Source organism: Pterocles gutturalis, unplaced genomic scaffold (assembly GCF_000699245.1).
Source record: "Pterocles gutturalis isolate BGI_N339 unplaced genomic scaffold, ASM69924v1 scaffold861, whole genome shotgun sequence".
Classification (NCBI taxonomy): domain Eukaryota; kingdom Metazoa; phylum Chordata; class Aves; order Pterocliformes; family Pteroclidae; genus Pterocles; species Pterocles gutturalis.
The window spans coordinates 33,140-57,659 of record NW_010102759.1 but is presented as its reverse complement, the minus strand read 5'-3'; the positions used below and the strand labels follow the sequence as shown (position 1 = coordinate 57,659).

The 24,520-nt window shown below is 43.8% G+C and overlaps 1 protein-coding gene across 1 annotated transcript; it reads left to right on the top strand.

The window, feature by feature from the left end:
* Nucleotides 1-1,240: 1,240 nt before the first annotated feature.
* Nucleotides 1,241-3,844, top strand: SEC22C (SEC22 vesicle trafficking protein homolog C (S. cerevisiae); the record flags this gene model as incomplete). The annotated part of the gene is made up of 3 exons (XM_010086406.1): nucleotides 1,241-1,359; nucleotides 1,936-2,001; nucleotides 3,586-3,844. Coding segments are annotated over 3 exons (386 nt in total), but the record flags the coding sequence as incomplete, so codon positions are not given.
* Between the last annotated feature and the right edge of the window lie 20,676 nt (nucleotides 3,845-24,520).

Genomic DNA, 24,520 nt, shown 5'->3' with positions numbered 1-24,520 from the left:
CTGTGATTCTGTGATCTCTGCGGTGTCACCTGGTTTATCTGACTACATATGGACAGGAGGGAGAAGATCCTGAGAGCTGGGGAGACTTCTTGAGGGCTCATTCATTCTTTCCTGTATCTTAGGGATGTTGGTGCAGGAGAGGATCTGGATTTGGTACCTGAGGTGCAAATTACCCTTCTTGTTGTTATGCTCTACTTGCGTTGATCCAAGGGCAGGGATGAAATGTAGGTAAGTGTCTAGGTGTGGTGTCTAGTGTTGGGCTAGCTAGTGTAGCTAAGGAAAAAAAACAGGTGAGCTTTTGGACAACCAAAACCCTGAATTAGAAGCGGCAGATTCCAAAGCGAAATACACATTTGCAATAATCGCTTTGACCTTAATTGGATATGTATCAATTAGGTCATCGTGAAGAAATGATAATTGGAGGTGTGGGTGTTAAGTAGTAGTAGAGAAGTTGAGAAAGGAAGGACACAGACAGTTCACTAATTGGGAGAAAGGGAATTGTGATGCACTGTAACATGTTGCTCAAAGGCTGAAAACTTTTAATTCCAGAAGTAAGAGCAACAGTTCTGTGACAGACGTCTCCCCCCTGTGACTGTGTGGTATCATCCTGACAGCTCCTGCAATAGCTATTCCAGCAGCAGAGCATCAAAGTCCTTGGCTCCTACAGCTGTGTTCTGGCAACTGCTCGATCAGGGCACCAAATGCTGTGGAAAGTGTCCAGGTGAAACTCAATTGCTGTACACCAGGCTGAACCCTCCAGCTGTCGGTGGGGAGAAGTATGTAATTATCAGTTAAGGAAGAGATGGAGCGCTGTCTTGCATTTATGGGTGTCAGAAATCTAAGCTCTTTTCCAGACCTTTGGGTGTTACAGCCTCTAGCTTTTCTGCTGACCTGTGAAGAGCGTTAATTTTGATAATCTGCTGTAGTAAACGGTTGAAAAAGATCTACGTGCACCACAAAAGAAGACGTGAATGCCAAATAGCTCCAGAACTCATTCCATTGCTGAATCTGTTTAAAAAATACTCCAGAGCTCTTGCTGGTTTCTAGATGTCTGAAGAACTGAACAGTGTAATGCAACAACAAAAAAAGGTGTTTCTGTTAATAATTGGTCTTCTCTGGAGCAAGCATGAAAGCTTTTGAAAATGTTTAAAACCCTCATAAGCTGATTTGAGTCATTTTAAGTTAAAAGATTCAAAGGAATAGTGCTAACTTTCACTAATTTTTTTTTTTTTTTTTTAAGTCCCTACTTACAGGATGCAGCGTGTGACTCCCCTGGGGATTCTGTCACTTGTTCTGAACATCATGTGTGGAGCTTTGAATCTCATTCGAGGAGTTCACCTGGCAGAGTATTCATTTCAGGTAACCCTGATTGAATTGGAACCTGTAAATGAGTCAAAAGGAGATTAAGGGTGGCTGTTCTGCTTCTTAGTTGAGCATACATCTTTCCAGAAGAAGTGTTTTATTTCTCCAGGGAATCTACAATTGATTGCTCACCCTCTAGACCTCGTGTTTTGCTGTATATTGCAGCACGCTGCATTTTATTCTTTTCCAGGGAGATTCAAATTTGTAGAAATATTTTAGTCTTGCCAGGCTTGGCTGGTTTGGTGTTTTTATTTCCATTCTTTTGTTTAATTCTAGATGCTTTTGTGTAAATTTTTTAAACATATTTGAGATTATAAACAACTCTTAAGAAGAAAAAAGAAAAGCGTTCTGATTGTATGGTGGCGTAGTTTTATTTATCAGGAATTGTTGCATAAGCTTCAGTTCTTGGTATCTTGTTCAATGATACTGATCTTGCTGTTTAACCCTGCTACAGTCAATCAACATAAACTAGAATGAGAGGTACTTGATGAAATAAAGTGTTCTAAAATATCAAGCAGTAGTTGCTAAGACCTGTAGTTGACAGTTGTTTGTCACTTCTTTTAATCCCAACAGGAAGACCATGAAGGAATTGGAAACGTGATAGCTTTTATCCTACCTTTTCTAGCCTGTGTTTTTCAGGTATGTTAACTGTAAATAAAATGCTTTCTGATTATTTTTTATATGATCAGATATGAGACACAATAATTCTCAGTTAAGCAAAGGAACAGTTTGGTTTTTAGGATCCTACCTAAGTGATTCTGCTGAGGTATTCCAGTGAAGTGGCACAAATACAGTTAAAGGCACAATTTGACCCTTGGCAAATGGCAAGCTTTTTCAGTGCCTTCATGTTTTGACACGCCAGATGCATCTGAATGTGATAAATAAGTGCTGGCTTAAAGATGGTTTGATTCCTGAAGGGCTAGACATGATGTCTTTCTGACAGCGGCAGACTTAGTGATGGGCTTCTGTAGCGTAACCACATTGAAAGACTAAGCAAATACAGGGTAGCAACACTATTGAAAATGTTCGATGTTACAAATTCCTTCTAATTCTTGAGACAAAAGTGGTTCCTGACTTCCTTAGATTTTTTTTTTCTAATGGATTATTTTTCTGATCTCCTTATGCAGAAGAGTTTGAATGAGGAAAATATTACATGCTTCAAATGTGGTGTTCTTGAAAGGTTTCTTAAATGCCTAAAACAGAGGTCAACAACCTTTAACTTGAGGGCAATATTTTATTTGCAAAATCTTCAATTTTTCATCATGGGAAGACTTCTGTTTATCTATGGTATTTAAAACTTGCAGAGAGTCTATCTATTGTATCGCAATAGGTACAATTTAGTGTCTTTCAGCCTTCTTACATGTCTGCTCATGGCAGAGCTTTAAGATGGAGATATTAATTTGCATCCAAATACTTGATGAAGTCATTCTTCACAAAGAGAGGCTCTGTCCTGCTTTTTTTCCAGTTACTACCTAAAGCTAGAGGAGCTAAATAGAGAAGAGTTCTCTCTTATCCTTTTTGATCTATAGCAGGCATCTCCACAAAATGCTTGTGCATAAATAGAGCTCAAACATGGAGTGCTTTCCACATGCTGATCTCTCCTTGTGTCATCAGCACAGTTGGAAACGGTGACCTTAAGTGGGAAAGCGTGATCTGGTACTGCCTGAGTTAAAAAAGTAACTCTTCTGCCAGCACTTTGAGTTTTTAGTTTTCTCCTGTAAGGACTGTTGCTTTTCACACATGCTTAGAAAATGGGTTCCACCTGTTCTTGAATTTAAGAAGAAAAAGAGCCCGAAACCTCACTTAACCTGTTAACAGAAATGATGGGCTTTCCAGCAAGTCCAGTCTAGAGAATGAAATCCTTATCCCAAGAACAAATACGGCAGAAGCAGATTTGGGTTTGCTCTTCTCCTGCTTCTGAGCCTTTGTCTTGCAAAAAATCACAGGTGGTTTTTGAAAGCTGGCTCAGCGTTCGGACTCATTTTAATCCAGGCTGAGACAGGCAGGAGGGACGCCAGTTGTGCTGACAGACTTACCCAGTGGGGTCTCGGTTGAGGCCACCGCTCTGGCTGTTCTTAGGGGACTTTGAAGGGAAGCTTGGAGCTTCTTAGTGATCACTGGGATGGCAGACGCGTCCATGGATAAGCCAGCAATTCCCAGCTGTGTCTTGTGTCTATACGTGCATAGTTTAATGCTAACACTGTCTCTCTGGTCCTTTTGTAGTGTTACCTGTACCTCTTCTACAGCTCAGCAAGGAAGGTGAAGACGTTTGTACTTTTTTTCTCTGTTTGTTTATGCAACATTTACTTGTACGGATTACGGAACATCTGGCAAATCGCCTTTCACATAGGAGTGGCATCTCTTTCTTCTTATCAGATACTGACAAGGCAACTTATGGAGAAACAGCCTGACTGTGGCGTATGAAAAAGACTCCGGGTTTGCTACTCTATTTTTACAACTTTTTTTTTGTATTAAACTGTCCAAAAATAGCTTGGAGTATTTTTAAAGATTTGTGACAACGGTTCTTGGAAGGAGGATATTTCAAAGCAACTTCAAATGAAAGTAGGATACTGTCACCATGTCAAACATACAGTGAGGAATGTTGCTGTATTTATGGCATGTGGTAATTGTGGGTGGTAAATTTGTCAGGTGTCATCAACAGATGGAGGTACTCCTTACCATAAAGAGGCTTTTACTCCTTGACTAATACCATCTAGACAGCATTTTGCCATTTGTCTTACTGGCTTTGGAACAGTTTGGCAGGTCAGTGTGTTGCCCTGCTGGTGCTTCCAACAAAAATTGTAGAGTAAAATGAAGATAAAGTGATGGGTAACGTTGTTGTCTTTAGAATTTGTTAAGCGAGAAGATTCTTGGTAAATGTAAGTAAAGGAGTTGTTTGCCATAATTAGATGAGTTCAATATCAGTGGGAAAATTTGTTAGGATGAGCTTCTGTGTAATTTTTCTAGGTTTTGAAGGAAAGGAAAAGGCTGTGGCTTGTTTAAAAAGCATAAAGACTATAAATATCTCCTGGCTAAACAGTGCATTGTAGTTAAGTTTGTGCTCATCAAATATGCTTGGGGCAGCATAAAATAAACCAAGTGAATGTAAGTGATCTTTCATCTCAAGTGGCCTTTATTTCCTTGGGTAAGGTCACTGTAATTCCATGTTTGCTTGGTCTCTACAGATAATAACTCTTCCAAGCCTACTTATGACAGGCCACTGACTCCTTCACCTTTTTAAAAAAAAAATGTAGAGCTGGTAAGTAGAAAGCCATTTCCAGTAATGGAAAGCTAGAGCAGGTTCTCTTTATTATATAAAACACCTTTAGTTAATGGTGTTGAGTTCTTACGCTGAGTTTACGAGTGTGCACTTTTGAATATAGTACTTAAGAGCTGAAATTCTTAACCTCTGCTGCACTGGATATTCTTGTATGTAATGTATTGAGGTGCATACGGGCATTTTAGAACATATATGAATAATTTAGGCTGTTTGTTTAAAAAAAAAACTCATAGAATTTTGGTGCAGCTGTCCTTGAAGGATTGTAGAGAACTCAGACTGAGAAGATGTAGAGAACTGTAGGTGTGTTATTATAGAAGTGTGGTCCTGGATTCTCTTTATTTTTTTCTTAGGAAACTATTATTTGGTCACACCATTTCTTCCACCAAACGTCTCTCACCAAAGATTTCTTTTCCTCTCACATAGTCTCTACCTCTAGCGGTTGCAAAGAGATGAACATGGTGCAGAGTTGTCTTCCTGAGTTTGCAGAAATGCTTAACAAAATTACTTCCTTGCATCTCAGTGAATTTTCCTGAAATCTCATGATGTGAACGTGAGTATCAGTGGGCTACTAAAACAAAACTTGGAGGCACTTGTGTGATACAGGTGACAGCAACAATGGCTTCGATAGGCAGCCCGTTACAGCCTGAAGAGTTTCCAGGACATCAGGAGACCTGGTGCCAGAGCTTTTTCCACGAGTAAAATGCAGGTGTTCCTCTTCCATCCCATGTTAGCCCATTTTCTGTTATAAAAGCATAATGAAGTCTTTGAAACCATGAGGAATGGAATGATGGAGGAATATTTTAGCAAGCCCGTTAAAACAGCTGAAGCTGTGTGCTGTAAGGGAATACTCTTCTGTTGTAAAGGAGTGGATTAAAATTGTTTGTCATTACCTCAGTTTTCTGCCAGAGTGTAAGTAAGAAAGTGAAGACAGCATTCAACTGTTGTGCTTAAGACATGCAGATTACCCCACCGATGTGGGGTTTTATACAAGCTTTAAGTTTTCGTACTGTTCAGTCCCAGTTTTACTCGGTAAGGTCCTCTAGAGTACTCTCAGTTCCCATGTTTTCTCTAAACCATGAGTATGGATTACAAATTAAAAAAAAAAAAAATCTGAAAAAAAGGACGCCCCTAAAAATCTGATGCTAGAAACTTAACCCTTTGTGAGGGATACTGGATCTGAAGACTGATTGTGTTTTCCAGGAGCATAAACCTGGGTATCAGCCCAGTGGGTTGCCATGGGGAATCATCCTCTGGGGAAAGGTTGAAGCATTTTATACTATAGATAGACAAAGCTTTGTGAAAAGGACCTTAGTGATCTTACCCAGCTCCCTGCTCTTGTCCTTTTAGCCTCCATCTGGCTAAAGAGTCCAGAAGAGATTTACTGTTTCTCCGTAGGCTTGGGTAGAGCCAGCCTGCCATAGCTTAAGGTGTACAGAGCATGTACACTGGGGGCATGGGGCAGTGAGCCATTATCTGATTTCTGTTCCTCGTCCTTGTAATGGGCTGATTGGAAGAAATTGTGATGTTCCTGATGCTTCCCGATCACCTGTTTGCTTTGTCATAAAGCAAATACATCCCTGTGCCAGGTGATGTAGCACCAGCTCTGCAGTAAGAGTGGCAGAACAGGTGTTTAGATAGCTTGTGTAATTAACGTAATTAGAGTGGATAAAGATTAAGTTCAGCTTTTGGTTAATATTTTATTTTTCCTAAAAATGTTTCAGTAAAAGCAAACAAAACCATTTCGTTCAGTTCCACTTTTGTGTAAAATTTTTTTTTTTTTTCTCTGTGGATTAGATGAAAGATGCCACTAAATTTTTTCTACTAAATGAACGAAGCTCTGGTTTGCTGTTAATCTTAATCCCTTTGCAACCTTTTGGTTTTTTTTCCTATAGTATGTGTAAACCATGTTAAGGAATCTGCATGGATTAATTTATCTGCGTTAGTATCTGCGCACTTTATAGGTTTGGATTGTGATTCCAGGATGAGGCAGAGCACGTGTAGTTTGACCTATCTTTATTTTTAGTATTAGTATTTAGAATGGCTCCTGTATGTGTATGGTATTTAAAGGGTTAAACTTTTTCTTCTGGTGAAACAGCAAGAGAAATAGAATAGTTTACATTGATCTCAGTGCTTTAAGATTTAATAAAAAAGAATGTCTTGCAGTTTGAGTACATGAAATCTGACTCATAACGTGGGATTATGCCTTTATTGAATCAAATCCCCAAACAGGAATCCATCCCTTTTTGTTCGACTTTAAACTGTTTAATGTAGTTTGAATTGCGTCTCCTTAATTCTGTCAGTTTTCAGGATAAGGCTTTTGGAAACTCTTTTCCTCGCCGAGCAGCTCAGCACAAGAAAATTGGCAAAGAATAAACTTCATTAACCTACAGATTCGCCGTACTTAGTCACTTTATGAAGCTGATCATTTTCTGTGGGTTTTTTTTTCTTTCTCCCAAAGACCTGCTAAGTTTGTAGGAGGTGGGCTGGTACCTTTTTAGACATTTTTTTGCACTGTGTTAATAATTGAACCTGTGTAAATGTGTATAAAGTAATTTTGCATGTGTATGTATATTTGTACATATATCTAATAAATGGCTTTTTTTACTGGTTGCCTTCATTTGTAAGACATATAAAAAAAGAAATACCTGTATCTGTTCAGGGGGATTTAGGTAAGATTTTTATTCAGTCATCTACACACTGAAGAGTGACTTATTCATCAGCTGAAATGTGTAAATATATTGATAAATGTCTAGATAGAAACTCGCTTTTCCAAGCAACAGATTACAGCAGGCTGTGACAGAATCTCTTTGTAGCTTTAACAGTCTTGCTCTTTACTTTCAGAGACCATGTTATGGAGGCTTTTCCTGCAAACCTTGCATTTGGGGGTGTTGAAGTATGCCAAGGAAGATTTAGCATCGCCCCGTAGGTCCTTTTCCAGCTGCTTGGCAGTGAGGAATGGAGATTTGGCAGAGTGCTGTTAGATTTTCAGCCTGGTCTCTTAACAGAGAACTAAGCCTTTTAGTCAGTCCTACCAGTCAGTCCCTGCTAAAAGCTTATGGACTTTTTTGGGTTCACTTCAGCCACCTTTGATAAAGGCTGTGAAGACACTGAATCACCAGGCTTTGTAGAAATTAATGGCTTCGTGTGACAGAAAATTCCTCATTCCCCCCGTCTGAATGTGTCCAGTTCAGGCATCCGCAAACGTGCTTTGGGAGAGTGGTGCTTTGAATGGCAGGACTCAGAGAGGACCAAAGAATCTGGTAAAAATCAAAAAGCTGGAAGAAATCAGGCTTATGGGACTGCTGGTTTCTTCCAAGTTTTTTTTTGCTCCTTGTTTCTCTACAGGCACGATACCTGTAGCAAAAAGCAAAACATGATGATTAGAGGGATGGGTTCTTCTACTGGTTTCCAATATATAAAAAGTGAAATATTTTCTAATCTCTGAGGCTTATTCTTTATCAAGAAGTTGGGGGTAAAGTGAAGCTAGGAGAATTGCAAATTCTTTAGGGTTATTCTTCTGCTTTTAAAGGTATATCCCACTTTTTGCCTTGACTTACAGGTTTGATAGAGTGCTGCAGCACTCATGCTCGGAAGAGTGCAGCCTGCGTGTGCCCCTGTAACGAGGAAAGAGGCAGAACAGTAGGTTGTGCAGATGGAGGGTGGTATTAAGTAAAAGCTGATGGCAGGGGAGGGAGGAGTGAGCCTTATTCTTCTGAACTGCTCTGCCCTTTGAAATCTGGATGTTATTTTTGTTCCGTAAATAAATGATTGCTCAAAGCATGTTTCTTTTCAAGATGCCAATAGAGAACAGCAGCAGCCTTTCCCTTTATTTTTCCTAAGGTGAGGGGAGAAAGCAATTATAACTTCCTTTTTCTTTTGAAGATGCTGATAAAAGGAGGTGGGAGGATCAGAGGGTCCCCGTGCCAGAAGAGAAACAACTCCTAAGGTGATAGAAATACATGTTTTTGTTTTAAACAAAGTAACTCAACTTCTGCTGTGTGCTGGCTTTCAGATGTGACCTAATTGCATGGAAAAACTGTTTGGGGGGGAAAGAAGAAAACGAGCAGCTCTGTCTTCAAATGTGTTACCTCTTTGTGATGCTCTCTGGCTCAGCTCCTGTGTCCAGTGTCACAAGCAAGCTCAGAACCAGGGGCCGGCAGGAGCTGGGGACAGTCCCTCAAGTGGTGTTTGCTTTTAAAAACAATCGACTACATGTTTTAACCTCAGCGGTGAGATGCCTCTGCTGGAGGATGCAGGCTGAAGGGGTCAGAGGCTTTGTGCCATGCCTCTTGGCTTTTACAGGTACCTCCTGGTTGTCTGCAAATAAATCTCTACCAGGAGTATGACCTGTTGGAGAAAATTTTGGAAAGAAGCACTATCATGTCAGCGGGGAATGAAGGAAGGTATGTTTGAGCTCCCCAGGGCAGAGGAGGAAATTAATTCTCTTCCCTTCAGTTTTTATTTTCCAAAAGACTTTAACGAAGTGATATTTTAAAATTTGACCAATTGCTGGGCAGTGTTTTCCCTCTGAAGTGTTCTGGCGAAAAAATGAGGACCTTGGAGTAGGAGTGGATAGTACCTGCTACGTTTTCCATGTGTAATATCACACATCCATATTGTATCCATCAGACTCTTCAGGAGGGGCTGCTCAAGGAGAGAAGCTGTTAACCTCTGCGGGTGTGCAGACAGATAGAAGGTAACATCCCTTCCCTGTGCCCTGACCCTCACCAGGTATGGTAGCAGCTCTTTTTTGCCAAATTATGGTGGTGAAGAACAGCATGAGCTTGAGCTCATGTGTGTCTTAGATTGGCTTTAGCTAATTGATAATCAGGAAGATGCAGCTAAAAGGGGAGATGTCTCCCCATCCCGAAGGCAGGTCCTTCCTTGAGTAGTTTTTCCTAGCCCCAGGTAAATGGTAACACAAAAGAAAGAGCCTTTAAACGTCTTTCCTTTCTTTTCCCACTTAAAGCATACGATAAGCAAAACACAAACATATAAAATTCCCTTTGGTGGAATAAATGTCGTTCGATGTAAGATCAGTAAGAAAGGCTTGAAATAAGTGACTATTAAAATGTAAAGCACCAGTCAGTGTAGTGTGACATAGGGCTGCAGAGGGCTGAGATTTATTCTTTCATTGTGCCAGGAAAGACATTAACATGTGAAATCCCTTATTTCATTGGGAAACACTAAAAAGCAATTATGTGGAAAGTTCAGCTCTGAAATACATTAGTGCTCATCGGTATGCATCCTGCAAAACAAACAAGAAGCCTTCTCCTGGGAGGTGCCACCTCCTCCTACCTGCTGTGGCCTTGAGTGCCAAGGGTGGAGACCTTCTGGCGTGATCAGCCCCAAATTATTTGTGTTTTCCTGCTGGATGGGGCCAAAAAACCCAAGGCAAGCTGCAGTAAAGGTGCCAAGCGTGCTGAATTAATCCCATGGACATCACATCAGGGTTTCAACGGTAGAGAGCCCTGTATTTAACGACCAAAGACAAATAAATGCTCTGCCCAGAAGATGTGTCAGTGCGACTCCAGCTGCTGAGCGTGGTTCTGGGTGGCAGGGATTGCTGTAGCTCTGCCTCACCCTGGGTTTTGTTGTCTTTGCGGATTAGGTGTGACCTGAATGGATGTACAGCATCAGGCTGCCCTGCGTGACGAGGCAGAAGTTGGGTGTATCCGGGGCAGCCTTCCAGAAGATGGGTCCCACTGAGGGGTGACCTAATCAATGTTTATAAATACGTGAAGGGTGAGTGTCAGGAGGATGGAGCCAGGCTCTTCTCTGTGACATCTAGTGACAGGACAAGGGGCAATGGGTTCAAGCTGGAACATAGGAGGTTCCACTTGAATATGAGGAAAAACTTCTTCCCGGTGAGGGTGACAGAGCACTGGAACAGGCTGCCCAGAGAGGGTGTGGAGTCTCCTTCTCTGGAGACATTCAAAGCCCGCCTGGATGCGTTCCTGTGTGATCTGATCTAGGTGTCCTGCTCCGGCAGGGGGATTGGACTAGATGATCTTTCGAGGTCCCTTCCAATCTCTAACATTCTGTGATTCTGTGATTCTGTGTTGCCGAGAGAAGCTGTGGATGCCCCATCGCTGGAGGGGTCCAAGGCCAGGCTGGATGATGCTTTTGGGCAACCTGGGCTAGTGGGAGGTGTCCCTGCCCATGGCAGGGGGGTGGAACTGGATGATCTTTGAGGTCCTTTCCAACCCAAACCATTCTGTGACTCTATGATTCTTTTGGATATCTGTGTGCTAACCTGCAACACCCAGAACAATGCTTTGAGAGGTTCAATTAAACAACAATTTAATTAAAAGATGTAGAAATATAGCAGAATTACAAAAGATAAATGGCTTATATCAATACCATCATCCCCTGACAACACCAAAACTTCCAATGATGTGGCAACTACTAATGATGTAACAATACCACAACAGCCAATGATATTCAAAACCTGCAACCGCTTATAAAACTTGCAATCACTTATTAGTGCTGAAACAGGCAATCACTTAGCCCAATGAGGCTTCCCATGGAAACTTGCTGAACAAGACCCAAAAGGAGCTGGAATCACCTTTCAATACTAAAAATTTTAGTGGTGTTACCCTTATATGCCAGAAAAACTGGAGACAGAGGGATGGAGAGAAAGAGAGAAGGAAACTCAAAAAGAGAAGGGAAACAAGAGAGGAGAGACAGGAAAGATTCTGGAAGGATATCATCACCCTTGGATCCAGTGATGGTCTTTACTGGAAGTTGTGATCCTCAACTGGCATCTTCCCATGGTTTATTCACCTTTTATAAGGAAAAGTGCTCAGGTCTCCCCTTAACTTTCTTCGATTAGCATAAGAATCATAGACTCACAGAATGGTTTGGGTTGGAAAGGACCTTAAAGCTCATCTTGTTCCACCCCCCTGCCATGGCCAGGGACACCTCCCACCAGCCCAGGTTGCCCAAAGCCTCATCCAGCCTGGCCTTGAACCCCTCCAGGGATGGGGCATCCACAGCTTCTCTGGGCAGCCTGGGCCACTGCCTCACCACCCTCACAGTGAAAAATTTCTTCCTAATGTCTAGTCTAAATCTCCCCTCTTTCAGCTTATTATACAAGAAGACAGGAGGTGTCTCCTTAATTTGCATATAAATTATGTTTCCTTCATTGGCATGGAAAGAATCTTTTGTGCGTGCATAATGGGGGAAAGGGCAGCATTAACCCTTTCAACCGATTGGGTTGGTGGTCGTGCAGACCCTGTGTTAGATTAACTCTGGCTGAACTTTCCTTGTTGGCACCTCAGAGGTGAGGGATTGCCCTCGCTAGCAAGGGAGGTGGGGCATCAATCCTTCGGTACATTCCACACATCCTTGTATCAGCAAGGAGCAGGATTAGGGGACCCTTGGCAGATGATTGCAGCCTTTTACACCCTAAATTCCCACAATGTGTCCTGTGTTGGTACTAAAACTTCTCATTTGTATCCAGCCTGTACACACCTATGTCCTAGTGTCATTTTTCTCCTCTTTCTTTGAAGCTTCTCGCTGAGGCTGGCTCGCTCTGCGGATGCTGGGGTCAGAGGGAGCAGGTGAGAATACAGCAGGGACACAGCAAGCAGTATTTAGATTTAAAAGAAAAAATTTATAATGATCTTCAATATCACTTCTCAAACTTTCTGCTTCTCTCTCTTGCAAGCACTGGGAGGCACCAGCGTACAAGCTAATGCTGGGCGCCCAGGCTGGGAGGGAAGCCAAGAAGCTGAGTCAGGGAACCTGCCAATTATTTTTTTTTTTTTACCTGCTTGTACAAATGCTACGGTTCTCCCAGTGGGTTTTGTTGTGGGATTTATGAAATGGAGAGAAATACACCCGGGAGACAGTAGGAGGATCACTTCAGGGATGCAAATCCACTTACCTAGCGAGGCTGGAACTAATTTGTCAAAAGCAAAGTCAGGTCAGCTGCTTTTATTGCCTTGCTAGTCTTTAAGGAACAAAGCATCATTCTCTGTGCTAAATATTGGCGCTCCTGGTCTGAGCATCGGGGCTTTGTTCTCGGCCTGAGGGATTCAGGAAGGAACTGGAGGGTTTCCGAGAGAAGAAATCAGCGGCTTAATTAGCGAGAAGGCTGGAGGCATGTACATTGCTGGTGCTTGATCTGTCTGCGGCACTGCTTGGGAAGTGAAGGCAGATGGAAAGGGATTTGACGCAAAACCTAGTTTCTGAAACTCTTCTAATAAGTGGGTAAATGGTGATGCTGCCCTTCACTGTGGGAAGGTGGGGTGCCTGGATGGCAGCAGGCACCTCTGGAGGTGGTGGGGGTAGAGGACTCGTAGGGTTGCTTCCAGGCAGGACCTCGAACTTTGCTGTCTGTCCTGGAGTGTGTCCTGTAAGCCAGTGCTGGGCAGAGAGGCTGGAGCTGGAGCTGACTGAGGTCACCAGGCTGCTTCCAGTGACCAAACTGGGTTTGAGGGATGCTTTGCCAGTTCTAAAAGGGACCTCTAGGGACCCCATTAGTCCTTCCGCCTTCCCAGCAGCATAGGCTCTGTGATTAACTTGTTTTCATAATGACCGCGACTTCCTCCTGCCTTTCCGCTGGCAGCAGTGCTGATTTCTGTGTTTCCTCCTCTACGGTCTCAGGGAAACTGGACGGGTCTGAAGAAGAAATTTTTCACTGTGCGGGTGGTGAGGCAGTGGCCCAGGTTGCCCAGAGAAGCTGTGGATGCCCCATCCCTGGAGGGGTTCAAGGCCAGGCTGGATGAGGCTTTGGGCAACCTGGGCTAGTGGGAGGTGTCCCTGCCCATGGCAGGGGGGTGGGACTCGATGATCTTTAAGGTCCTTTCCAACCCAAACCATCCTGTGATTCTATGATTCTAAGAAACTGGACCTACCTCAGTCAGCCTACTTGTACCAGCAGACTGGAGAGGGCAGCGTGGAGACTTAAAGGATAAACGGAGGAAAGGAATGTGGAGAAGCTGGAGAGGATCTGGTGGAAGGACAGCAGGAGAGTCAGGGGCAAAAGCCTCGGATCTGCAGGAGAAGTCGAGGAGCTGAGTTTGTCTAGTCTCGAGAAGAGGCTTAGGGACAATCTGATGGCAGCCTACAACTGCTTTTGGGGGAACTGCAGAGGTATGGATCAAAACTCTTCTTAGTGGCAGAAAGTACACATGGAGTAAATCATTGCAGCTTGGAGGGTTCAGGTTGGACACTAGATACAAATCCCACTAGGAGGGAAGTGCAGCTCTGGAACAGGTCACGTAGGTTGGGGTTTCTCCATCCACAGAGGCTGTCACATCTTGGCTGGGCAAAGTCATAACTGATGTGAACTAGTGTTGGTTTCAGTCCTGCCTCAAGCAGAAGGTTGGACTAGATCTCCAAGGTCAGGTTGGATGGGACAACCTGGTCTAGTGGAAGATGTCCCTGTGTACTGCAGGGGGTTGGACTAGATGACCTCCATGGTCCTTTCCAGCTCAACTATTCTATGATTCTGTGATTCTGTGATTCTGTGCCTCTTCCAACCACCATCCCTGTGGTTTTCCAGCCCTAGGACATACTGTGGTGTAGGGTTCTGGATGCTGCTAAGCTACTTCATGACAGTTGGGTCTTAAATTAGCATAATATTAAAAAAATCCCCACCAACAACCGTAAATCAAATTCACCTCCCTGAGGTGTTTTCACTCTAAATTGAACATTAACGTAATTTAGAAAGAGCAGGAAGGCTTCACAGAGTAATTTGAGGACATCGTTATCATTTAACACACACATTGTCTGGGTGTCCTGTGGCTGTGGAACATCTGACCTCACATGTGCAGAACAGCCGGTGTTACGGCAGCGGGGAGCGAATTAACCTTGAGTCGGAATGATGCTGACTTGCAGCACATCAGATTTATGACTTCTGATAGGATCTGAGGGGATTGCTTTTGCTTTAACGATCTTGCTTCCCCTTTAGAAAGGTGACCTTAGGGCCTGCTGGTAATGAAGCAGCTTAATTACACATGAATGGTTATTTAAAGTTGCCTCAACTATTTAAAAAAAATTGAAAATACTATTTTTGGCTTTTTCTTGGGTGTTGTCCCTATATAATTTTCCCTAATTATCAGGAATCCGACTTAATGAACTTCCAATTTACATGTGTATAATATGTTTCTGGGACAGTTACAATAACCTCGCCTTCCCCAAGTGGGAATCAAGTTTGTTGTGGATTATGTGTGGGAGAAATATGTTGTTCCTCTGCCCTAAGGTAATGATTTTTCTCTGATGTTTGAGACACATCCACCTCCAAAAAGACCCAAACCTGCGTTGTGCCAGAGACTTACATGACTATATGAGTGTGGAAGGGTGCAATACGCAACTGGAAGCGCTGGTGTCCCCTAGATGCTATCAACTCTACCTTCAGCCCTACTCTGGGGAGATTCTACTCTCTGGAGGACTTCCAGCAGCTTTTAAGCACTAATTATGACAGCAAAGAGCGAGCCTCTGTCTTCTTGATGTCTCGGTTTTATTGGGAGGCTTGTTAATTGAAGTAAGAGGATGGTGCTCACCTCCGTGCCTTGCAGGGGCACTTCTCCCAGTCGTGCATCATGGATCACAGAATCACGGAATGGTTTGGGTTGGAAGGGACCTTGAAGACCATGGAGTTCCAACCCCCTGCCATGGGCAGGGACACCTCCCACTAGCCCAGGTTGCCCAAAGCCTCATCCAGCCTGGCCTTGAACCCCTCCAGGGATGGGGCATCCACAGCTTCTCTGGGCAACCTGGGCCACTGCCTCACCACCTAAAGAGAAATCTTAGTGTCCGCGGAGCACATAGATCTGCTGGAGAAAATTCTGTCCATGCCTAAAGGAGCTGTTTCCTGATTTCCACCAGGTTAGGAGCTGAAGGGTGCTATCTTTTAACCCATGAGTATCAAGTTAAGCTGGAATTTCTGGAGAAAAGCCTCCTTGTTTAATTTCTTCTCTCCCTTTTTATTGTTTCATATAAAATATTGCTGGGCTGCATTTGCCACAAACCTCCCCAGCAGAGAAATAATTGCATTTATTGGAAACGCTGCCCGATCGCATATCCATTTACCAGCTGCTAAAGTAAAATGAACTGGGCAAAGTGCCACTGGAGAGTCGGATTCAGAAGCTGGAGAAAGCAAATGAAACAACTGCTCAGTGTGCAGTTGCTTTCCCTCTCCAGCAATTCATTATCCTCCTGTTCGGCTGATTTAGGAAGTTAAAAGGCAGTCAGGATGGCAGCATGAGATTCTTTTTAGCATTAACACAGCTTTGGATTTGCCAAATTTACTTTTCACTGCATTATAAAGGGCACAACAAATACCCTAACTTTATTTCTTTAGTTTGATGTGATAAATAATAACAGTAATAAAACATGTTCTTATTTCTTATTTACTCTTGGTCACTCCCATTTGTGTTGAGTTGTCAGCAACCCACTTTCTTCCTCCCTGTCCTCCTTCTCCCTCCCACTGTCCCAGTATTTGCTTTCTGGATCCCAAAAGCAGCATGAAAACCAACCAGCTCCAAATTACCACTTGCAGAAAACCCCCAGAGCACAGATAGATACGACTGACACCTTCCAACCCACCAAAGTGCGGTGAGATGCTGCCGAGGCTGTAGGACTGGTGGAAGCCACCACTTTTCATTATACAGAGACGATTAAATGATCTTTAATGTCCCTTCCAACCAACTTGTGGGACACACCTCTCTGCTCTGCAAAGGACCTTCACTCAACCACTTGTCTGAGGAGCTAGATCTCACTGTTAGAATGAGCTGCCTGAACATCCAACAAACCTTCACTACTGTGCAAAGCGGGAAGACCTCGCAGCGGTAGACTCTTAGGTGTCTATGACTATGTCTGTGTTTCAGTATATCAAACTGTGGCAGAAAAGCATGAAAGAATTATCCTCGTAGAAGAACATACCCTAAAAGAAGATTTCACTGGATGATCTCCTACAAGATCTCCTACAAGGTCATTCTGTCTTGAATCTTGAATGATCTCCTACAAGATCATTCAAAGTCTTCAGCTGTCTCCTCCATCCCTCCTTGCTCATTTCAGAGATGTCACATGGACCAGTGCAGGCTCAGGAGCCCTGGTGGTGAGGAACCAAATGCAACGCTTATCTGTACAGATCCATCAGCACCCTGAGAAACGCACCGGTACAAGGCTGCCCAAATCCACCAATGCCTGCACAAGCACACACCAGAACAGGATAGATTTTGTTCAGAGCACCAAGTACTACCAGAGACCCTGTGAAGATGAAAAAAAAAATAACCATAATGAGCCAAATGGGCAAAATAGTAGAAGCAGAACTCTCTGGTATCCACGAGAGAATGTTTTTCAAGGCATGACCCTTTTGTCTCTGATCACTCAATCTTCATCCCCCAGGGAAGACCTATAAATTGTGTTGAAATATGAACTTACCACGTAAAATATATAAATCTGCTGGATGTGAAAAATCATTAGATATTGATTTTATGGTATATAGCTTCCTCCCTCCCCTGCTGTATCTCATTCCTCCTGGCAGTGGCAGGCAAAAGTTAATTAATTAATTACATTCTTATTCTCTCCCTCCCCATCCCATCATTTTGCATCTCGTCCTAAGCTTATAGCTTTACCCAAGACCTTCAGGTGCTAACTACTTACTTCTTTCATCTTGCCTAAATGTCCAACATAATAAGATTCGGAGCATTTCCTCTCATCTTATATTTAGCTTCAATATTTATGTTTTGATTTCAGTCTGAAGAAGGAACTATACGTTCAGAAGTTTCTCTTTTTTCTCAGATATGATGGTTAGTCCAATAAAAGGTATGAGCTCGCCCTCTTTGGTCCTGTTTAACACATGAAGGGAAGGAGCTGGATGGTGTATCTCTGAAGACTAAGGGAGACTTCTCTTATTTTCAACTTAAAAATTGCTTGATAGTCTATCACCTAGCGTTGTGAGTGCTCTTTGATGATGTGGATGCATTGCTTTTTATCCAGAAATGTAGTCAATACATCTCAGTATAAAGATTGCTTATTAGACTCGTAAAATTCAAGCAGAGTGTGATAGTACACATCCCAGACAAGCAGACGCTGGAACCAGGCTGATAAAGGCTTGAATTACTTGAAGACAGTTTAACATAATTGCTGGTTTTCTTCTGCAGAGAGATTTCTACTGAGCATAGACAAGCAATGCTTAAAATGAAATGATTTGTGGCGTAAGTGGTATGATAAACGTCTGAATATTAATGTGGTTCTGGTGAAGAGCCATGTAAATTGGTGTCTTTGAGTGTTTGTTTTCCATAACTTAGGCACACGGAGGTGCGGTTGTCTGAATATCAGTGTCTAATGACATTTGAGGGTTTCCTATTTGGTCTCATGCTGCCAGCCCAGTACGGTTTGGGTCTCCTGTAGGATGTCTTCCAGTCCTGTGTGGACATCTCAGATGTCAAACAGCATTGCTCAGATGTCATTAATTATCTGGGTTTTGGCAAATGAGTTGAGTCCCTTGCTCCTTTCTTTATCGAGTCTACTGTCCTACGTTTCCTTCTTCCTTTAGGACCACAGCCAAAACTTGTGCAAATTTCCCAGAATAACTCCTGCTTTTAGCCCCATCATCTCCTGGAACATTTCCTCTAAGCAAAGCCAAGCTCCCTGTCCCCATGCCAAGCTGAGCTGCTGCAAAGCCAACTGTGGAAGGCTTTTGTGCATGAAGATGCTTTCTTTTCCCAGAGCCTGTGTTTCCAAGAGGTGTGGATGGAAGGACAGGCTACTGTGCCCAGCCAAACCCAACTGGATGGTCTGGTTGAGATAACAGTGATATTATAACCAGATAAGTCTGCTCTGTGCTAGTCAAAATGCCCATTTTTCTCACAAGTATGTGACAGTGTCTTGTAGAGGTCTGATTTCCTCCAAAAGTCTCCTATAGTAACTTTCAAAGTGATTTCCCACTTTGTTCTGGACTCAAAGCTCTGGAGAATGTCTCTGCTGCCCACATGTCTTAATCATGGCAGTAACAGCGTGGAAAATCCTGCATCCTTCATGGCCTCATGTTGGCCTCATCCTCCTGACTCTGGTAACGCTTGGCTTCTGCTGAGAAATTCAGAAAAGCGATTAGTTAATGCTGAGAGGCCACAACTGATGAGAGAATCCATCAGCCAAGAGATAAAGAACCTCAGACAGGTATTTTTAAAGGAAACATCAACAAGTTACAAACCAAAATGCTCTTCCTCTGGCTTGGACATCAATCCCAGCTGATGGCCAGTGGTGTAGCTGTCAGTTTGTGGAGAACATCAGGAGTTCAATCAGCAATTCACTGATGAAAGACAGCAGTGGCGGTACTGGAAGTGGGGCTAATGCTTCCCAGTTCCTCTGGGAGCTGCTGAATGGGGCTGTTTCAGTCAACTGGTTTCCTATTTTATACGGAGTTTTTTGGTCTAGTCAGTCACCATGGTCTGAAGCCAGTCCAGCCCAGTTGTGGCGCGTCCTCTGTAAGTGAAGTTATTTCTTTAGTTATTTCTTATTTCTGCTGTTGGGTCTTACTTTTGGATTTATTTTACCAGGATCAATTTACTACTTTATAAGTCAAATCATCTGAGGCACCTTCAGCCTGGTTTGAGTGGGAAGACTGGGTGAGAGTGGGGTGCCATCAGTTATCCCAAGCAGAAGTCACAAGAGGGGTAAAGCTTCGATGGCCTTGGTCTGCTGGGTCTGCATCTATTTATATTCTTGCACAATTTCAGGATCATAGAATCATAGAATCAAAGAATGGTTTGGTTTGGGACCTTAAAGATCATCCAGTTCCACTCCCCTGCCATGGGCAGGTACACCTCCCACTAGCCCAGGTTGCTCAAAGCCTCATCCAGCCTGGCCTTGAACCCCTCCAGGGATGGATCTGAAGCTTTAGAAGAACTGCAGGTACTGCAAGACTGACACATGTTCATGAGCTGGCAGCAGTGTGAAGATGTATCTTATGATATGGTAATTCTTTTTTGGGTTTGTACTGGGAGATGTCAAAGAGTGTCAGAATGGCTGGGGATGGAAGGGACATTTGGAGGTGACCTGGTCCAACCTCACCTGCTCAAGCAGGGCCACCCAGAACTGGTTGCCCAGCACCACATCCTCCTTAAACAAGTTGAATTTTCTTTCAAACAACAACGTTTGCCTCTAGAATTTGGATGAAAGCACTCTTGCATTATCTTTCACATGGGATATTTGCTTTGTTTTGATTCAAGTTGTATCTATTATCATTTTAAAAGACTGCAAATTGGCTGTAGGAAACAAAGCAGACAGTCACGTCGTAATGAAGTATCTTCCACTCTGGAGAAATTGTATTCAGTATCCCCCTCATCTAGTAAGTATTGATTTGAGGGGAGAACATTTAACAGAACTGCCAACAGGTTCTGATCAGTTTGACCAGCATAAATCCAGAGTGACTCCTTAGGAATCGATGAAATGACATTGATTCAGAAACGCTGTGATTAAATCAGCTCGTGGATGAGGACTCTGTGGAGAAAGCTAAATGAGAGTGATCGGATCAAACTGGGAAGCTGGCAAAAGAGGTGAGCTCAGCAACTTCACATTTCTTGGGTGGACCGTGAGGGTGCTCGGGCACATATTTCTTCGGGTGTGTTTGCCTGTTGCTTACTGAAGCTGGTATGTGGATGGCTGTGTGTGCGAGAGGCATGCACAAGTGTGTGTGTACCGTGGGTGTGGGAGGGAGATTGCTGTATTGATAGGAAGCAGTGAGCTGAGCTGATCTGGAAAGACTTTCCATCGTGGTAAACAAAATGACTCTTCTAGACTGCCAAATAAACGGCCATGGGGCTAGAGGCTGGATTGTCCTCGCTTCTTAACTGCTTGCTCACTCTTGGACTGTGCTTTGGACACCTCCAGCTACACCTCCTTTCCAAGACCAAGGCATAATTTTGGGAATAATTCACTGTAGTGGCTATTTGCTACCATAGTCTCTCTCTCCCTACACTCTCTTCCAGTGGTACCCAAGCAGATTTAGATCCTCCAGCGCCCTTCCATGTCCTCACCTTCACGGCATGCAAGCTACACTCTGCTGGGCTTCAGCACAACCCATTGCTTTACTTTATATGAGTTGAACTGGAGAAACAAACAAAAATAATAATAACCATATTTTCTGGGCCACAGGAAACTCAAGACCAGTTGCCCAGTAGTGTGGATGCAGAAAAAAAGAGCTGGCCATGAGGAAAACAAAACTAATTGCCTATAAAGCTTATATATTTTGTACTTTGGGATCGGTCTTAAAGTGTTCCTGGGAGCCATCTGGCCTCAGGCAAATCCCTGCCAGGGCACTTGTACCTGTCAATGGTACAGACAAGTTTTAGTGCTTGGAAACCTTCTCCAGTGCTGTTTAATTCACTAGTGTGGGTGTAATTCTGGAAGTCCCACTCAGAGGTGACAAAGAGACCTTACCCAAACACCTGACAAGCCCTTGACTTTGAGGGGTATCTCTCATCATGTAAAACTGGCTAACCTGGCAGTAAATCATTGCCTTTGGATCTCTGAGATCTTTAGATTTCATAGAATCACAGAATGGTTTGGGTTGGAAAGGACCTGAAAGATCATCGAGTTCCACCCCCTGCCATGGGCAGGGACACCTCCCACTAGCCCAGGTTGCTCAGAGCCTCATCCCGCCTGGCCTTTCTTCACTGCTTGTGATAGCTGAAGGAAGAAGTATTTGGTGTGTGAAACCTCTGAAAGTTGTCTTTTGTTCTCCTGCTGCATGTCCCTGGAGAAGGGCATTGTGCATTCTGAGGATTCAGAAGGTTAGAGTAGCCAAGTAAGAGATATTTAAGGAGTGGAGGAGAAAAGGAAAGGTCCTGCAAATGAGTCCAAATAAGACAAAGGACAGTTTTTGAGATCTGGTGGAAATAAGAGGGTCAGAGCACTGTATGACCTATTGCCATATAGAAGAAAGGGACTTGTTCAGTGTTGGGAGGGAGGGATGAGGGATTCTTAATAGTCCTCAAGAAGGTAATAGGGATCTGTAAAAGTGAAGAGAATAAATTGTTTTCCATATCCAAAGGGAAAAGGATAGAAATCATAGGTTTGTGCTACAGCAGGGGAGTTGTAGTTAAATGTTAGGAGAAGCTTCCTGATGGTGAGGGCAGTTCAAAACTTGAAGGGATTTTGGGGAAGGGCTTCCATCCCCAGAGGAAGAAGGCTACAAACACATTATCAGATACATTAAACATTATCAGGATGATTTAGGTAGAGCTAACAAAGCCTTGAAGCAGAAGGTGGACAAGCGGCTTCTGGATGTCCTTTCCCATCATGTTCCAGTCTCCAGCGCTCAGGGCGATGAGTACATCTCTGAGCATCACCCAGTCTTGCACCCGTCCTTCCCTCTAATGTCAAAGACAGCTAAAAACAACCCGAGGGAAGGCAAGCTATTAGGAAAGGGCGATCAAAGTGGCAGCGGAGCCAGCACCACCTCCCTCCTGCTCTCCAGAAGGTCCTTCTGCCGGGAGTTGCTTGTTGGCTTGAGGGACCATGTCACCTTGAGGAAAGAGCTGTTCAAGTCAGACGCTGCGGTTCACATCTCAGCCCTTTGCCCAGAGCACAGGAGCCCAGCGGAAAGAAAGTCTGGTGTAATCAGCTGATCCTTGGCCCCTGGGGTTAAATTCTCCTCCTTGCTTTGTGCTAGGAATTTGAGACAGAGCTTTGATAGAGGCCAGGAGGAATATCACGGAGGTCAAAATGGGTTTACATCCATGTGAAAGCAACAGACTTCACTTCAAAGGTGCGAGCCACTTGGCTGATTGAGCGAACTCAATTGGATGTGTACATGAAGGTGTCTGCGTGGGAGCTAGAGGCAGGATTTAGCTGCTCAGTATCTGCAGCTGGAGCTGTTTGAGAGTGATGCCCTTGGGCTGCCGACTTGTCTTTGTGCAGAAGGGAAGAAAATCCTATGGAAGAGTGTGGCAGGTCATGATCAAGCCAGGGTTAAAGCTGAGCTCTGAATCCAATCCTGTTTGTCAGGAGGGTTGTGCAAGTATATGAAGAGAGCAGCAACAGAGACAGGGAAAAGGAAAATGCTTGTTATGAAAACTGGACTTCTACATGGGGAAAGTATTATTCAGTTTTACTACTTGGGACCAGAGAGTTTGTGTCCAAGCTTTATCTCTAGAGGCTAACAGGAATAGCTATCAATAGTTATCCCAACAATAAAACCAGTCCCTTTGCCCCCTCGGAAATGAATGAGAAAGAAGAGCGAGGAACCTGGAGTGGGACACCTTCTATGTGCCTCCTGATGTTGGCTTTAGGAAAGCACAGCCTGCACTAGGATCAAGGCTCAGAAGCTTTATTGAGGGAGAGGATGGATAGCAATGTGTGCTCAGCTGGATTTTATGTGTACGGCTGGCTTAGCCATGGGTGGGTGAGGACTCTCAAAGCTGGTGTGAGGATCCTTATGTCATTGGGGAGAACAGGAGCTGGCAGATAAAATCCTCCCCTCATCTATGACAACATCTGTTTCTCATCCCCACGCCTGGCTGTTAGGGGGATGCTGAACTCCAAACCACCACCCTGAGCCCCAGCAGCCCCTTGGGGAGCTTTGCAGGCAGCTAAAAACCAAAACAGCTTATTAACTTGCTTAAATGATGCCAGGGGCTCCACCAGCCCCATGCAACTTTTGGTAATGGGGGTGTAAATTTGCACTTTGCAGAGCTGAGCTCAAGAATAATGGGTCCTGAGGTGACAGAAATTTGTATGCTGGTATCAAACAGAAAGCGATGGGTTGCCCCTGTAATTTCACTGTCAGTTGTACAAAGTGAATACAAAAGGTACCAGGGTGCTGGTACTTTCCCCTCTGTTGCTCTGTAGTGGCAGGGGAGAACTGGGATAGCTTTTATTGGACTAAGGTAAATGTGCTGCTTGGTTTTTTTTTTTCCTGCGTTCCTAACAAGCGAGGAGCAAATATCCATGTCAGACAAGACTGAACAGGGAAAACCTGCTCCTTCCCTGCCTTTGAAGTGCAACAACTTGTAATTCTGAGTCCTTATGAAAAGGCAACTAGAACTGTGAAATTGGGTGTTAGGAGAAAGCAAATTTAACCTTGTTTGGGGGTGGTGGAGCAGACCCCTCTGCATTAGCAAACGTGATGCAAAGCGCTGTAAATGTTTTTAATGAATGAACAAGATAAGATTTTTCTTGCTGGAGATGCAGAGAGGATAGCTGGTGCCTTCCCTTGATGGAGTGTTGAATGAAGCCACATGTGTCCCCCAATATTGCTGGTTTCTTCCTCCTGCAGCATCATCAGCTGAGGATCCTGAAAGGAGCAGAACTGTGATAGGAGGGAATTGACTCCAGTGCTAACAGCACTCATCAGTGTGTTTCACTTTCATCAGGACCTTTCTATGGTCATGGTCAACACCATGAGTTTCAAACGGGGGAAACTGAGGCACAGATGAGAAGCCATAGTCACAGGCTTGTGCAATAGTGGAGGTAGGAAGAAAATCAACAGCTTTGCTGGGCTGGTCCTTGAGCTACTTAGTAGTAGGCCAAATCTCCCCAGTCTGGCTTTGCTCCCCTTTACCGAGGGTGCCGGCACTGGCAACATCCTGAGCGACACAGGCAGCAGAACAGAGGAGGTTCAAGTCACATTTGCATTCAGGATACTACCCTTGTGCCCTCAAATCCTCCACCCTACTGGTGTGTCCCAAACTAGGAGCCCTGATCCCTTCTTGTGACTCTTCCTTTCCATTCCCCTTCCAGCATCTCTGAGATTGTGACCTCTTACTGGGAATGGAGGGCAGGGGAGCAGGACACTGGGTTTCCATTGCCCACATGTAATGGAGTTGGGGTCTTGAGGATGGATGATTTATCACAGAATCATAGAATGACAGAATCACAGGATGGTTTGGGTTGGAAGGGACCTTAAAGACCATCCAG